At 39.2% G+C, this 14,746-nt stretch overlaps 1 protein-coding gene across 2 annotated transcripts in view; it reads left to right on the top strand.

The window, feature by feature from the left end:
* The window catches only part of Atad2 (ATPase family AAA domain containing 2), a 42,138-nt gene that overhangs the window by 14,776 nt on the left and 12,616 nt on the right, over positions 1 to 14,746 (top strand). For both annotated transcript variants that reach the window (XM_032915712.1, XM_032915705.1), the window contains exons 9-19: positions 119 to 226; positions 1,291 to 1,399; positions 1,838 to 1,953; positions 3,108 to 3,282; positions 4,163 to 4,251; positions 8,109 to 8,268; positions 9,221 to 9,311; positions 10,806 to 11,120; positions 11,209 to 11,341; positions 12,657 to 12,843; positions 13,796 to 13,981. In XM_032915712.1, the coding sequence (XP_032771603.1) occupies positions 119 to 226; positions 1,291 to 1,399; positions 1,838 to 1,953; positions 3,108 to 3,282; positions 4,163 to 4,251; positions 8,109 to 8,268; positions 9,221 to 9,311; positions 10,806 to 11,120; positions 11,209 to 11,341; positions 12,657 to 12,843; positions 13,796 to 13,981 (1,669 nt within the window). The remainder of the gene's footprint in view (positions 1 to 118; positions 227 to 1,290; positions 1,400 to 1,837; positions 1,954 to 3,107; positions 3,283 to 4,162; positions 4,252 to 8,108; positions 8,269 to 9,220; positions 9,312 to 10,805; positions 11,121 to 11,208; positions 11,342 to 12,656; positions 12,844 to 13,795; positions 13,982 to 14,746) is intronic.

The raw sequence follows: 14,746 nt of genomic DNA, 5'->3' as shown, positions 1-14,746 counted from the left end.
TATATTATGTATAATAAAAGTTTATTATTTTTTTTTTAGATCATTGGCTATTTCAGATACTTAAGTCCTCTGCCCCCTTTTCTGTTTCTTTCATTGTGATTCCAATTTCACTATTTAGGCGAAGGCATGCCATCCACAGTAGTGATTCTACTTCCTCCTCCTCCTCCTCTGAAGATGAATGCTTTGAGAGGAGAAGAAAAAGGAACCGAAATAGAGCTATTAACAGGTGAGCTCTGAGCCTGGTGTGGGGCTCACACCTTTAATTCAAGCACTTTGGGGCTGAGGTCAGACCAGCCTGGGCTGTGTCTCTGAGCCTGATCTCAGCAAACAAAACATTGGGGGAGGGAGGTAGAGTGGATGAGTTCTACACTGATGACTTTTACAACTACCAAATGTATTTTTAAAATATTTTTTCTTACAATTATGTATGCATTATATGTCAGCTTATGCATACATGCATGCCATGGCTTGCCTTGGAGGTTAGAGGATTGATTTAGTTGGTTTTTCCTTCCACTGTGTGGGTTCCAGATACTAAACTTACATTGTCAGACTTGACATTGCTTCTGAAATATTGCTGGCCTCGAATACCTTTTTATGGCTGATGAGAAAGAATAATTTAGGAATAATACGTACAGCTTAGCTGATTAAAAGGTTGCACCAGACGTTAATACAAAGCCAACTCCTGCCTTATCAGAAATATCTACAGTTGGAACAGATGGTAGAACAGAACATGGTTACTGAAACAGGAGGGTTGGGTGGCTGGATTGGTTGGTTGATTGTTGTTCTTGAGACAAGGTCTGATGTAGCTCACACTGGCTTGGAACTTGCTGTGAACGGCTTAGGATCTTGAACTCTCTAATTTCCCAAGTGCTGGCAGGCACCTGCCACCATGCCGAGCAGCACATACGTGATGGCTCACTGGCTATATCCCATAGTCCCAAGTCTCCACTTGGTTTTCAGGCAGGACCGGTCTCACTGACCTAGAGCCTCATCCTTGGGGCTAACTGGGTTGCTCTGGAGATTCCTTTTCTCTACCTCCAGGGTCCTAAGATTACAGAGGGCCTGCCGCCTCTGCCCATAGTTTAGTAGACTTGGGTATTAATAGGTTTTAATAGAACTAAATCAATCTTGTCCTCTGCTTTGGCAACAAGCACTTTACCCACTGAGCCATTTTCCCCAGCCCCAAACATTTTTTAATAAGAGTAATATTGTAACATGGAATTTAGAGAGAAGGATGATTTGATGTGTGTCTTTATATGTGTGTGTGTGTGTGCATGTGTTTTTTAATAGGTGCCTCCCACTAAATTTTCGGAAAGATGAAATAAGAGGAATTTATAAAGATCGAATGAAAATTGGAGCAAACCTTGCTGATGTTGATCCAATGCAACTGGATTCTTCAGTGAGTATTTTAAAATTTGTGCTTGACTTGAGGTGTATTTTCAGTTACTTTGTCTTACAGGTAAATAAAACTTTTTTATCAGAAACTTAAATTTTTATCTATATTTTAAAAGCAAAAATCTTTGGGGAATTGGAGAGATGGCTCAGCATTTAGAGCATTTGTGCTCTTAGAGAGGACCTGAGTTTAATTCCCATCATCCACATGATGACCTACATATAAAATAAACATTAAAAATATCTTTGGAATACTATTGTTAATCAGTTGATGTGGGTTGATTGTGAAGACATAAGGCAGTGTTGTTGTTTTCTTTTTTTTTTTTCGGAGCTGGGGACCGAACCCAGGGCCTTGTGCTTGCTAGGCAAGCGCTCTACCACTGAACTAAATCCCCAACCCCAGTGTTTTAGTTTTAATTAAGATCTATGTCCTGTTTCACTGCAGGTGCGATTTGATAGTGTTGGCGGCCTGTCCAGTCACATTGCAGCTCTAAAAGAGATGGTGCTGTTTCCCTTACTTTATCCAGAAGTCTTTGAAAAGTTTAAAATTCAACCTCCAAGGTAATATAAAAATGCTTTTACTTATAGCCACAGTGTGCAGTGCTACTGTTACTTCTCTTGACTTCTTTTTTTTTAAAGATTTAATTATTTATTCCATATAAGTACACTGTAGCTGTCTTCAGACACACCAGAAGAAGGCATCAGATCCCATTACAGATGGTTGTGAGCCACCACGTGGTTGCTGGGATTTGAACTCATGATCTCTGGAAGAGCAGTCAGTGCTCTTAAAGGCTGAGCCATCTCTACAGCCCTCTTGACTTCTTTTTTACTTAAATTGTGTGTGTGTTAGAGATGTGGGTGCAGGTGCACATGTAAGCATGTGGAGGCCAGGTGTCTACTTACCTTGAGACCATCACTCACTGAGTCTGGAGCTAGGCTGGCCATCCAACAAGCTGGAGCAGCCCTCCCTCATCCCCCCACCAGCCCTGGGGTTACAGGTGTACACATGACCACAGTCAGCTTTTGCATGTGTTCTGTGGATTTGAACTCAGGTGTGCATGTCTGTGCAGCCAGTGCTTTTACTGGCCCAGCCATTTCCCTAGTCCTCTTAAGTATGAGTATGCTACCTGTCTGGGAGTGCCTGTGGAGGCCAGAAGAGGTCATTCAAGCCATAGGGCTGGAGTTACACTGTTGTGAGCCATGAGACTTGAATGCTAGGAACCAAGCTCTGATCTTCTGGAAGAGTATCTTCTGGTGCCCATAATCACAAACCTGGTGTCCATAGAACTGTGGTAGAAGGAGAGAACCAGTTCCATAGAGTATTCTCTAGTCTACACACAGAATCACTAATGATTTTTTAAAGCAACACACACAAATTTTTTATATGTCTCCTTAAAATACTATCTCATCCACATAAAAAAATCAAGAGAGAATTGCGTGATTGTGTTGTATGACTGCATATGCAAGGTAAGAGAATCACATACAATGTGCACAATCAGGTAATAAAGGAAAATGTTTCAATTAAAGGGATCCTTTAAGTTTTCATATTGTGTTGATACTAACTCTCAGAGTTTTAACTTGTACTTTATATAATGAAACCTTCAGATTAATGTTTTAAATTAACTAATTAAAATGTTTATGAGATAGGTTCTTAATTTTTGTTTCAGTAGTCTACCTTTTAATTTAATACTGAAAGCTTTTATCATATTTTGCAGAGGTTGTTTGTTTTATGGACCACCTGGAACTGGAAAAACACTTGTTGCTAGAGCACTTGCCAATGAGTGTAGTCGAGGGGATAAAAGAGTGGCGTTTTTCATGAGGAAAGGTGCTGATTGTCTGAGTAAATGGGTAGGAGAATCTGAAAGACAGCTACGATTGCTATTTGATCAGGTGATTTTTACCTATATGGATTCTCCTTTTTTTTATAATGACAGAATTATGTTTATTTGGGCCTATGGTTCTAGAGGGATAAGAGTCTATCACAGTGGTTGGCACAGCTGCAAGTAGCGGGCATGGTGCAGAGATAGAAATCTGGGAGTTCACATCTGGAAAATCTCTTGGACTGCTTTCACTCCGTGTACAGCTGTCCTTGTCAGGTGTCCTCACAGTTCTGACATCGCTAACATCCTGGGATCTCCATTGCAATCTAGGCTTCACTTTCACGGTTTTATAGAATGGTCTTTCAGCCTGTTGCCCACTGCGGGCAACTCCCTCATGCAGGCACTCCCTCCTCTGCCACATGGGTTTGAGAACTCAGACCTCATAAGGAGGAGTGGATTGTTTGTTTGGCAATGTGGAAACAAGGTGACTAACTCTTCCTGACACCTTTCTGCTCCATAGGCCGGGTTGTGTTGACAGAGTGTAAAATACTAATACTCTGCTTCACGGGGCACACTGCTGGAGGGGTTGTGGTTGGCTGGTTAGTTTTGGTTGGTTGTTTAGGTAGGATCCTTCTATATAACCCTGGGTGTTCATTATGAAATTAGATCTGCCCTAGCTGCTAGAATATTTTAGATATTTCAAGTTAAAAATGCAAATAAAATTAATGTATGTATGTAAAGTTCTAAAAATTTTAGAATTTACATTAGTCCTATGAACAGTATTATAAATGACAAACTGGCAAGCAAGGTTGAGTAAAAATAGATTGTATATATTACAATTTATAAGTTATACATTTATAATAAATTTGAGTGGAAATGAATTGGAACTCTTTGATTAAATATATTTGCATATTTTTATGGTAACATTGGACTACTGGACCCTCTTTTAGGCCTATCAGATGCGCCCAGCAATTATATTCTTTGATGAAATCGATGGTCTGGCTCCAGTACGATCTAGCAGGCAAGATCAGATTCACAGGTAAACATGATTAAGTTGTTATATAAAAGATAAGAATTATATGGTGAGCAAGAACTCAGCCCACAGAGTTAACTGAGTGGGATTCATGTGGGCCTACACAGATTAGGGAGTGTCTGACCTGGGTTCTATGAATATATATTATGGTTGTATAGCTCAGTGTTCTTCTGGAATTCTAACAGTGTGAGTGAGGGCTGTCTCTGACTCTTGCTTGCCTTTGGGACCCTTTTTATCCTACTAGGTTACCTTGTCCAGCTTTGATGTGACAATATGCTTGGTCATAGAGTAGCTTGTCAAGCCATGTCTGGCCCCTGGAAGGCCTGCTGTTTTATGAAGGGAGGTGGAGGAGGGACTGGTGGGAGGGGCAGGAGGGCAAACTGCAGTCAGGATATAATATATAAGAAAAGGATAAAAAGGAAAATTTTTAAAAAAAATTAAGATACTATATTTATATGAAAAAGATAAATCATGAAAGAAACCCAAATACATATTCATATCTATATAGACATAGATATAGATTTTTTTAAAGTTAACCTGTTTTGAGTATCAGGTTATTATCAATACACTTTTAAAAGTCTTGGTTATAGATTTATTGTGCGATGCAGGCATTGATAATAACAAGGCTGTGTATAGAATGTGGCTGACCTAGCCAATTATCTGTAGTTCTAGCCTGTCTACAACTAAGACCTGAGAATTAGATTTTCTTTATTAAGTTTTATGTTCAATATTTAAATATCTTAAATGTTGCCAATTAATTCAGATACTCCCCCCCTTTTTTTTAAGATTTATTCATTTATTATATATAAGTACACTAGCTGTCTTCAGAAGAGGGCATCTATCGAATCTCTTTACAGATGGTTGTGAGCCACCATGTGGTTGCTGGGAATTGAACTCAGGACCTCTGGAAGAGCAGTCGGTGCTCTTAACCACTGAGCCATCTCTCCAGCCCCCCTATTTTCCCCTTTTTAAACTTCCAGTAGTAATTCAAAAATGCAAGGGCTAATTCTGGAGCCTTAAACATTTTGTGCAAGTACTTCACCACTGAGATATATTCCTAACTTTCAGGTGCTGTCTTAGTCACTGACTGTTGCTGTGAAGAGACACCATGACCAAAGCAACTCTTTAAAAGGAAAAGCATGGGGTTGGGGATTTAGCTCAGTGGTAGAGCGCTTGCCTAGCAAGCGCAAGGCCCTGGGTTCGGTCCCCAGCTCCAAAAAAAAAAAAAAAAAAAGGAAAAGCATTTAAATGGGGGCTTGCTTACAGCCTAAGATTAGTCTGTTATGTTAGGGAACATGGTGGCTTGCTGGTAGGCACTGGAGAAGTAGTTGAGAGCTTTACATTCCTGATCCACAAGCAGCAGAAAGGGACTGGATCTTAAATGGGCTTTTGAAACCCCAAAGCCCACCACTCCCAGTGACACACTTCCTTCAACAAGGCCATACCTCCTAATCCTCCTAATTTTTTCAAAAAGTTCCAACTCTCCTTGGTGACTTAAGCATTCATATACAAGAGTCTGAGGGGCATTTTTATTCAAACTACCACGGGTACCTGGGTCAAATAAAAATATCTCAGTAATTTTAGGGGTTTTAGAATACCAAACCTCATTTTAAAGGAAAAAAATGAGCAGTATGTGGTGGCACTTGCCTTTAATCCTAGCACTCAAGAGGCAGAGAGACAGGAGGATCTCTGATTTCAAGGCCAGCTTACTCTACAAAGTGAGTTCCAAGTGAGCCAGGAATAATAGAGAAACCTTGCCTTGAGCAAACAAACAGGAAGATAGGAAGGTTGTACTTTTTTTTTTTTTTTTTTTAATGAAAATGAGGACATGATTGATAGTAGGTATGGTTGAATAGGGTTGTATTGTAGATAGGAGGTAGAGTTCATCCAGAGTCCAGACTGAACCAGGCAATGAGTATAGAGACAGGAAGAACAAGAGAGTAAGAGGAGACAGGCAAAGTAGCCAAGATCAAACTGGCCAGGAGCCAAGTGGCCAAGTAGCTGGATCATATAGGAATCAGAAGCTGGGGAATGGGAAGCCCAGCCCCTGGGCTGGAGAGAGGGTTAGGGTAGAGACGGACTGAGGATTACTGGGAGGAGTCACAGATACTGAGTGAGAGTTTGTCATTTGACACTTTTTTTCCCAAGACTGGAAGGGAGCAAAAAAATCTACCCCAAGTCTAAATTAGTTTGTTAGCTTTTTTGTTCGTTTGAAATCTTTTTCTTTGAGGTACTAGGGACTGAACCCAAGGCCTCCTCCTCAGCCATAAGTTATTTTCAGTCCTAGTTCAGCTTTAGTATTTCAGAGCTTCTTTCCAATGGCCTCACAAATTACATGTAATTGACAAGACATGTGATGTTTTTGAGATACCAGAAAGCATATTTACCTGCCTTCATGTGTGCTAGTGGTTTTATATATAATGTAGAAAAAAATAATATAGAAGTAATAATATAATTGATAGGTAGGTTTTGACTGTCCGTCCATCCTTCCTTCCTTCCTTCCATCCTTCCAGCAAAACATGATTTCTCTGTGTAGCCCTGGCTAGCCTGTAGACTAAGCTAGTTTGAAACTAGCCTCCTGTGTGCTGGGATTAAAGGTGTGTGCTACCACACGTAGCTCAAGTTTTTTCCCTCTCTTTAAAAGGAGACTTGTTACTATTAAACCAGTAAAGTTACTCTATGAGGTATTATTTTGACCCAGATACCCCCTTACACACCTGGGATGGCTTGACTATGAATGCCAAGTATCTATTCTACTTTGTTTGCCATTGTACACATGAGTTGTTGCATGGTTTTTAGGTAATTTGTCCTATATGAAAGTCCTCGTATTTTTTCATGTTATAGTCTTGATTTGGAACTTTCAAGTCCCTGTGAAATATGCTTTATAAATGGGTCCAGGATCCATTTGTGGCTCTAAAGATTACTTTGTCGGTCTTTTTTTTTTCCTGGCCCTGGGGACTGAGCACACAGCCTTGCATATATTATTAGGTAAACACTTTACCCCTAACTACGTACATCCCACCCTTGATTTCAGTGTATTTGTTTTTATTTTTTTAAATGTATGCATCTGTGCACGTGGTGCTCACATGCATTTATGTGGAAGCCAGAGGAGGATGTTGAATGTCATTCGCTTTCCACTTCACATTTTTTGTGTGTATGTGTACTTGTGCATGTATGTGGACAAGCTGTTTGGGGATGCATGTGGAAGTTTGTGGTTGATGTTGTAAATCATCTCAAAAGCTCCTCTTTTTGCTTTATTGAGATAGGGTCTCTCATTTTATCCTGGAACTCACCACTTAGCTAGTTACTTGCCAACTTGTGGAGGTCCCATGTCTTAACCTTATGAGGTGGAATTACAGGCAAGTTTGCAACACTCACCAGTAATTAAATGAATTCTGGAGATCTGAACATCAATCCTTGTGCTTGCAAAGCAAGCACTTTCACTACTGAGCCAAATCCTCACCCCCACCCCCACGCTGGTTTTTGAGACATGTTCTCTCATTGAAACTCACTGACTAGACTGACTAGGGCCAGTGAGCTTCGATGGTTCACTTGTCCCTCACAGTGCTTAGGTGATAAGCATCCTCAGTGATACCTGGCTGCTAGGGAATGCTGGGGAATTGGAACTCGGGTCCTCTTTTTTTCAGCATGGGTTCTTAACCCCCTGAACCATCTCTCTAGAATCCCTATGTTTTGTTTTGTTTTTCATTGAAAAATAGCTAAGTGCCATAATAAAATTCATTTGCATGTTTATACATTAAAATAAACCTTACCAAAAGAAATATTGAATGATTCTTTGTCCATAATACTAATTTGGTTTGTTTGTTTGTTTGTTTTTGTTTTTTTTTTTTTTTTATGTTTAGTTCTATTGTTTCAACCCTGTTAGCTCTTATGGATGGTTTGGACAGCAGAGGAGAAATTGTGGTCATTGGAGCTACCAACAGACTAGATTCCATAGACCCTGCTTTACGAAGGCCTGGTCGATTTGACAGAGAATTCCTTTTCAGTCTACCTGATAAAGATGTAAGAAAAGTTTCCATGCTTTCTATCATTAACAGTTTTGTAGTTCGTGCCGGTGCAGATGAGGAGGTCAGAGAACAACTTGGGAGTAAGTTTCCTTTGTGCTGTGTGATCCTGTGGATGGACCTCAGCTCAGCAGGCCTGCTTGTAAGCTTTAACCAGCTGAGCTGTTTTCCACTCCCAGTAATGAGTAGTTCTGATACAGTAAAAATGGAAGATGTTAGTTTTGTATTATGAGCTTATGATTATTCAAAAGAACTCAATAGAGGTTAATTTATTATCATTAAGCATATCCTTCTCCAACTGCTTTTACAATGGTTTTCTGATGAATCCTTGGCCAGCTCGTTAGCTTTGCCTTCTTCCAGAACACTATTGTACTGCAGTAGTTAGGCCAGCCACTTAGTGCTTTTGAGAAACATGTGATATAAAAATATGAGTAGAGCTGTCTAGAATGATGGTTCAGGGTTGAGAGTGCTATTTCAGAGGACTGGAGTTAAGTCCCCAAGATGCACATCACGTGACTCAGGACCACCTATAACTCAAACTGGGAAATCCAACACCCTCCTCTTGAACTCAAAGAAGGCATTTGTACTCAGGTGCATATACCCACTCAAAGAAAGTGAAAATATATATTCTTAGCAAATAAGTAGAACTGTCAGTATCCTCATTTCTTAATGTGCTCATGAATGAATAATGCTGTTTAATTTTTTAATTTACATAGATAATGAATATAAAACTTGGGTACATTAAATAGAAATTGCTTCATTTTGTTAAATACTTACAGGTGTTTCCCCCCCCCCCCATTTTCATGGTCTCATATTTCTATTTGTATTAAGTTTTGGTTACTTTAAAATTTTAGATAATCAAAAGTATTAAATTCAAGTATTTCTAACTGGAGTAACTTAATGATTACAAGTTTTAAAAATTAAAAGAGAAGGGTTTTTTTCCCCCATAGGCTCGAAAAGAGATTCTGAAGATTCATACAAGAGATTGGAATCCAAAACCAGTGGACATGTTTTTAGAAGAACTAGCAGAAAACTGTGTTGGTAAATGTGTTTTTGAGCATGTGTGGAAAATATTCTGTTCACTTCAGGTCTTGCCTTAAAGTTTAGATTTAAAAGGCTGGAGGGATGGACTAATGGGTAAAGGTGCTTAGAATTAAAACCCGGTGGCCTGAGTTCAAAGACAATGAAAGTGGAAGGGAAGAACTTGGCTCCACAAGGGTATCCTCTGACCTCCACGTACTCATGTTCACACGTAACACAGACGCAGATGGAGCCAGGTGTACTAGCACGCATTGGTAGTGCTGGTAGGAAACAGACATACTGCGAGTGTGTGGCCATCCCGCACTGCACAGGAGGAAAGGGCTGATCTGAAAGGGGAGCACAGTTGATTTGTTTTCCATCTCTTTTGTGTGTTTACTTACAAGATCCTAGATATTAAAGAATAGATACTTGTCCAAGTGTGGCGACCTATCTCTGTATCCCAGTCACTTGGGAAACTGAGGCAGGATTGTCTTGAGTTTAAGACGATGTTAAGTATAGTATCAGGTCAGCCATGAGTATATAATTGTCCCTAGTCTCAAAAAAATTTATAAAATAAAATCGAGGAGTAGAGAGGTAGCCTAGTGTTACAAGTCCATAATGCTCTTTCAGAGGTTCCAAGTTCTGTTTCCAGAACCTTGTCAGGTGGCTCACAACTCCTGTAGCTCTAGCTCCGGGCAGGAATCCAGTGCCCTTTGCTGGCCTCCATGTGCATCTCTGCACTGTAACATATATACCTCCATACCTCCACATGGTGTAAACATAGGTAAGCCTTTTTTTTTTTTTAAAGATTTATTTCTTATATATAAGTACACTGTAGCTGTCTTCAGACACACCAGAAGAGGGCATCAGATCTCATTACAGATGGCTGTGAGCCACCATGTGGTTGCTGGGATTTGAACTCAGAACCTCTGGAAGAGCAGTCAGTGCTCTTAACCACTAAGCCATCTCTCCAGCCCGCCTTTTTTTTTTAATGGACAAATTGATCATTGAGGGAATTTGAGAGCAGCATAGACATGAAAATAGTAATAGCCCTGTGAATTACGGAGAACTAATTGAGATAGAGTCCTGCAGAGTTTGAGCCAGTTTTGAAAGATCACACAGTAAATGACTAGAATTTGAGCTTTGGGTGACGTACAGCTTTAATCCTAGGAGCTCAGGAGCAGAGGCAGGTGGGTCTCTAAATTTAAGATCCTAGGCCTGGTTTACAGAAGAGTTCTGTGCCAGCCAGAACTACACAGAGAGATCCTGTCTCAGAACAACACAAGGGAATTCTTGCTCTTAATCCTTCTGTACTTAGTGCTTGCATATTTCATTCAAAAGTTACTGATTTGTTGCTGCCATCTAAGTTCACTTTATGAGTGATAAATTTTAGTTTTGTTACCTGTAAATATTCTAATAAAAGATATAATTTAAATTTTTCTTTTAATCATGACTGTCAGTAATTTGAGGGTTTTGTTGTTCTCCCCCCACCCCTGCCTGGGTTGATGGTTCTAGGATACTGTGGTGCAGATATTAAGTCAATATGTGCTGAAGCTGCTTTATGTGCCCTGCGTCGACGGTACCCTCAGATCTATACCACCAGTGAGAAACTACAGTTGGATCTCTCTTCAATTAATATCTCAGCTAAGGATTTTGAGGCAGCTATGCAAAAGATAATACCAGCTTCCCAGAGAGCTGTGACATCACCGGGACAGGCACTGTCTGCCATTGTGAAACCACTTCTGCAAAATACTGTTCATATGATCTTAGAAGCCCTACAGAAAGTGTTTCCACATGTGGAAGTTGGAACAAACAAAGCTTTAAATTCAGGTATAAAACTTGATTGACCATTGAAAGCCAAAAAGAATGAGAAAGAAAAAATTACTAATGGAGGGTTTTGTTTTGTTTTATTCTGCAGATGTTTCTTTCCCTTTGCTAGAGAGTGATTTGGCATACAGTGATGATGATACACCGTCAATGTATGAAAATGGACTTTCTCAAAAAAATTTTAATCAGGCAAAAGAAAATTTAAACTTTCTTCATTTAAATAGGTATGTTTTCCTTACAAATGAATGTTTTAGTATGTAAAAGTGAGGGTTTTTTTTACAAGGTAAAATATGCCAGCTAGTCAGCTTTTTTTTTTTTTTTTTTTTTTTTTTTTTTTTTTTTTTTTTTTTTTTTTTTGGACCGGGGGCCAAACCCAGGGCCTTGCGCTTTCTTGGCAAGCGCTCTACCCCTGGCTAAATCCCCAACCCCCCCTTTTTTTTTTTTTTTTTAAGATTTATTTATTATGTATAAGTACATTGTACTTATCCTCAGACACACCAGAAGAGGGCATCAGATCTCATTACAGATGGTTGTGAGCCACCATGTGGTTGCTGGGAATTGAACTCAGGACCTCTGGAAGAGCAGTCAGTGCTCTTAACCACTGAGCCATCTCTCCAGCCCTAATCAGCTTTGTAATTAAGTTAAAATGTTAGGGCTGGTAAGAAGACTCAGTTGTTTAAACGCTTGCATTACAAAAATGAAAGTCTTAAGTTCAGTCCCTAAAGCCCATAAAAATTGTAGGAATGGTGTAATTCCAGTACTGGGAAGGCAGGATCCCTGGGGCTCACTAGCCACCCAATCTAACCTAATCAGTGAGGTCCAATGAGAGACCCAGTCCCAATTGAGGTAGCTAGTGTTCCTCAGGATGACACCTGAAACCGTCCGGTAGCCTGCCCTACACAAGCACTTGTACCCACACACATTATACACTTACATTAAAAAGTATCAAAGTTTGACTATGAAGAGATTGGCTAAGAATTAAGAGCACTGATTGCTCTTTGTGAGGACCTTGGATTCAATTCCCAAAACTCGTATCACAGTTCATAACCATCTGTAACTCTTAGTTCCAGGAGACATGACATAATCTGGCTTCCATGGGCACTGCATGCAGGTGGTGCAGACGTGCATTTAGCACTCATGCACATAGATAAAATTTTGAAGGTTTTTTTTTTAAATAATCAAATTTTGGCCAGGTATAGTGCATGTCTTTAATCCCAGCACTTGGAAAACAGAGGCGGGTGAATCTCTTAAGAGTTTGAAGCCAGCCTAGTCTATATTATTAAATTCCAGAACAGCCAGAGCTACATAGCGAAACCCTGTCTTTAAAAAAGAAGAAAAGATCAAAATTCATTGTTGCTGCTGTCATTATGATGTAAAACTGTTCTTAAATCTGGGACAGTTATTTTTGAGAAACTTGGCCCTGTTATATAATTGGCTAGTCAAATAGACAAGACTTCTGAAGATTTGTAATTGACAATTTAAAGGAATCATTCAGATTTCCCCCCAAATACATCTTATTAATTTTTTTTCTCTTTTTAGAAATGCCTGTTACCAGCCTATGTCTTTTCGACCAAGACTATTGATAGTGGGAGAACCAGGATTTGGACAGAGTTCTCACTTGGCACCAGCTGTAATCCATGCTTTGGAAAAATTTACTGTATATACATTAGACATTCCTGTTCTTTTTGGCATTAGTACTACATCTCCTGAAGAGGCATGCTCACAAGTAAGTTTTCCAACCAATAAAGTTATCAGATAAAAAGTCATTCAGAGACAAATTCTAGAGAGTTGACTTTCTCTTTTTTTTTCTTTAATTTTTTATATTTATTTAATATAAATGAATACATTGTAGCTGTCTTCAAACACACCAGGAGAGGGCATCAGATCTCATTACAGATGGTTGTGAGCCACCACGTGGTTGCTGGGATTTGAACTCAGGGCCTCTGGAAGAGCAGTCAGTGCTCTTAACTGCTGAGCCATCTTTCCAGCCCCTGGGTTTTTTGTTTTTTTGTTTTTAAACTTGAACTTTTTGTCGTGACAAAGCTCTGATTGTCTTCAGCTCACGTGGTAGACCAGGCTGGTCTCAAACTGCATTCCTATGCCTCTCGAGTGCTGGGACTAAAGGTGTGCCCCACCATGCCCAACAAACTTGAACTTTTAAAAAAACTTATTTTTACTTAAAGCTTACAAAATAATAAAATTGTTTAGTTATTAAATAATATACATTTTATCTACTACTTAACATTTTTAAGACCTTGGATGAGTTATTAGATCTCTCTTTTTTCCTGTTTGCAAGATATGAGAAAATTTGCATATCGTAGGAATTGATATACTTAAAACAATTATTAGTTTTTAGTCAGTACACAAATATTTTGCTCTTTCTATTGTTGACATGTTTAAACTTAATTGGTTGATATAAAAATATTTTGTATTTGTACAGCAGAATAGCCTTGTAGATTTCTTGCTGTTTCCTAGTTGCCTAAATACATTATTTTCTCCCAAATAAAGCATTTATTAAACACTTCAAAATGTTTGTGAGTGTTTTTGGACAAGCATTCAAATTCAAATTCAAGAAATTTGAAGGTTTTATATAAGAATTCTGGGATATTACTATGGCTCTAATTTTACTAATGTACTGACTTTGAAGCCTAATATAATTTTTTTTAATGTCTTATTAGATGATTCGTGAAGCTAAGAGAACAGCACCCAGCATAGTCTATGTCCCGCATGTCCACTTGTGGTGGGAAATCGTTGGCCCGACACTCAGGGCCACGTTCACAACATTATTACAGAATATCCCTTCGTTTGCTCCAGTGTTACTGCTTGCAACCTCTGAGAGACCATACTCCGCTCTGCCTGAAGAGGTAATTGGGGGGTGCAGAAGAGTTATCATATATTAAGATAACTTACGTGAAAGCTCACGTGCTACTGAGGTAAATGAAACAATAAGGAACAGTCTTTATCAGGTATACCATCAGTTGCTGTCTGTGCTGTGTGTTCACTGTTTAGAATGTACATGTCCCTGACCAGTAATTTGTAGGGAAATATCATGTGCCTAGTACTAAGATTTTCATTTAATTATTTTGTCTTCTGGGCACAGTGTGGTCCACTCATAAATGGTACTTGTGTTCAGATTCTCTTTTTCTGTATTATAAAGTCAGTGAAATATTCCAGTAGTTGTGCGGCACACAGTAAGGAATTATTTCGGTTTGCTTTTGTCTTTGTGTGTGTGTATCTGTCTAACTGTCTGTTCTGCATGCTTCCCTTCAGCCTCTCACAAGGTTTCTCTTGTCCTGGAACTTGCTTTATGGACCAGGCTCACCTCAAACTCAAGAGACCCGCCTGCCTCTACTTCTCAAGTGCTAGGATTAAAGGTGTACGCCACCACCACCACCCTGCATCTTCTCTTATTTGTAAATGAATACTTTGTATGGATATAAATAAATCATTCAGCTTTGAACCTTGTGTATTAGTGATTGGATCATAATGTATGTAAGGATATTACATTTTTACTCGAGGCAGTATAAGCACTGGGCTTATCTGTAATAGAATACTTGAATCCATACCTAGTGATCTGAAAAGAGAAAGGTACTGGAAGTGGGATAGCTATTTCATTCATGGATAGTTTG

The sequence above is a fragment of the Rattus rattus genome, chromosome 1 (genome assembly GCF_011064425.1).
Source record: "Rattus rattus isolate New Zealand chromosome 1, Rrattus_CSIRO_v1, whole genome shotgun sequence".
Taxonomy (NCBI): Eukaryota; Metazoa; Chordata; class Mammalia; order Rodentia; family Muridae; genus Rattus; species Rattus rattus.
The sequence above is the reverse complement of the archived record's forward strand: the minus strand, read 5'-3'. Positions and strand labels throughout refer to the sequence as shown.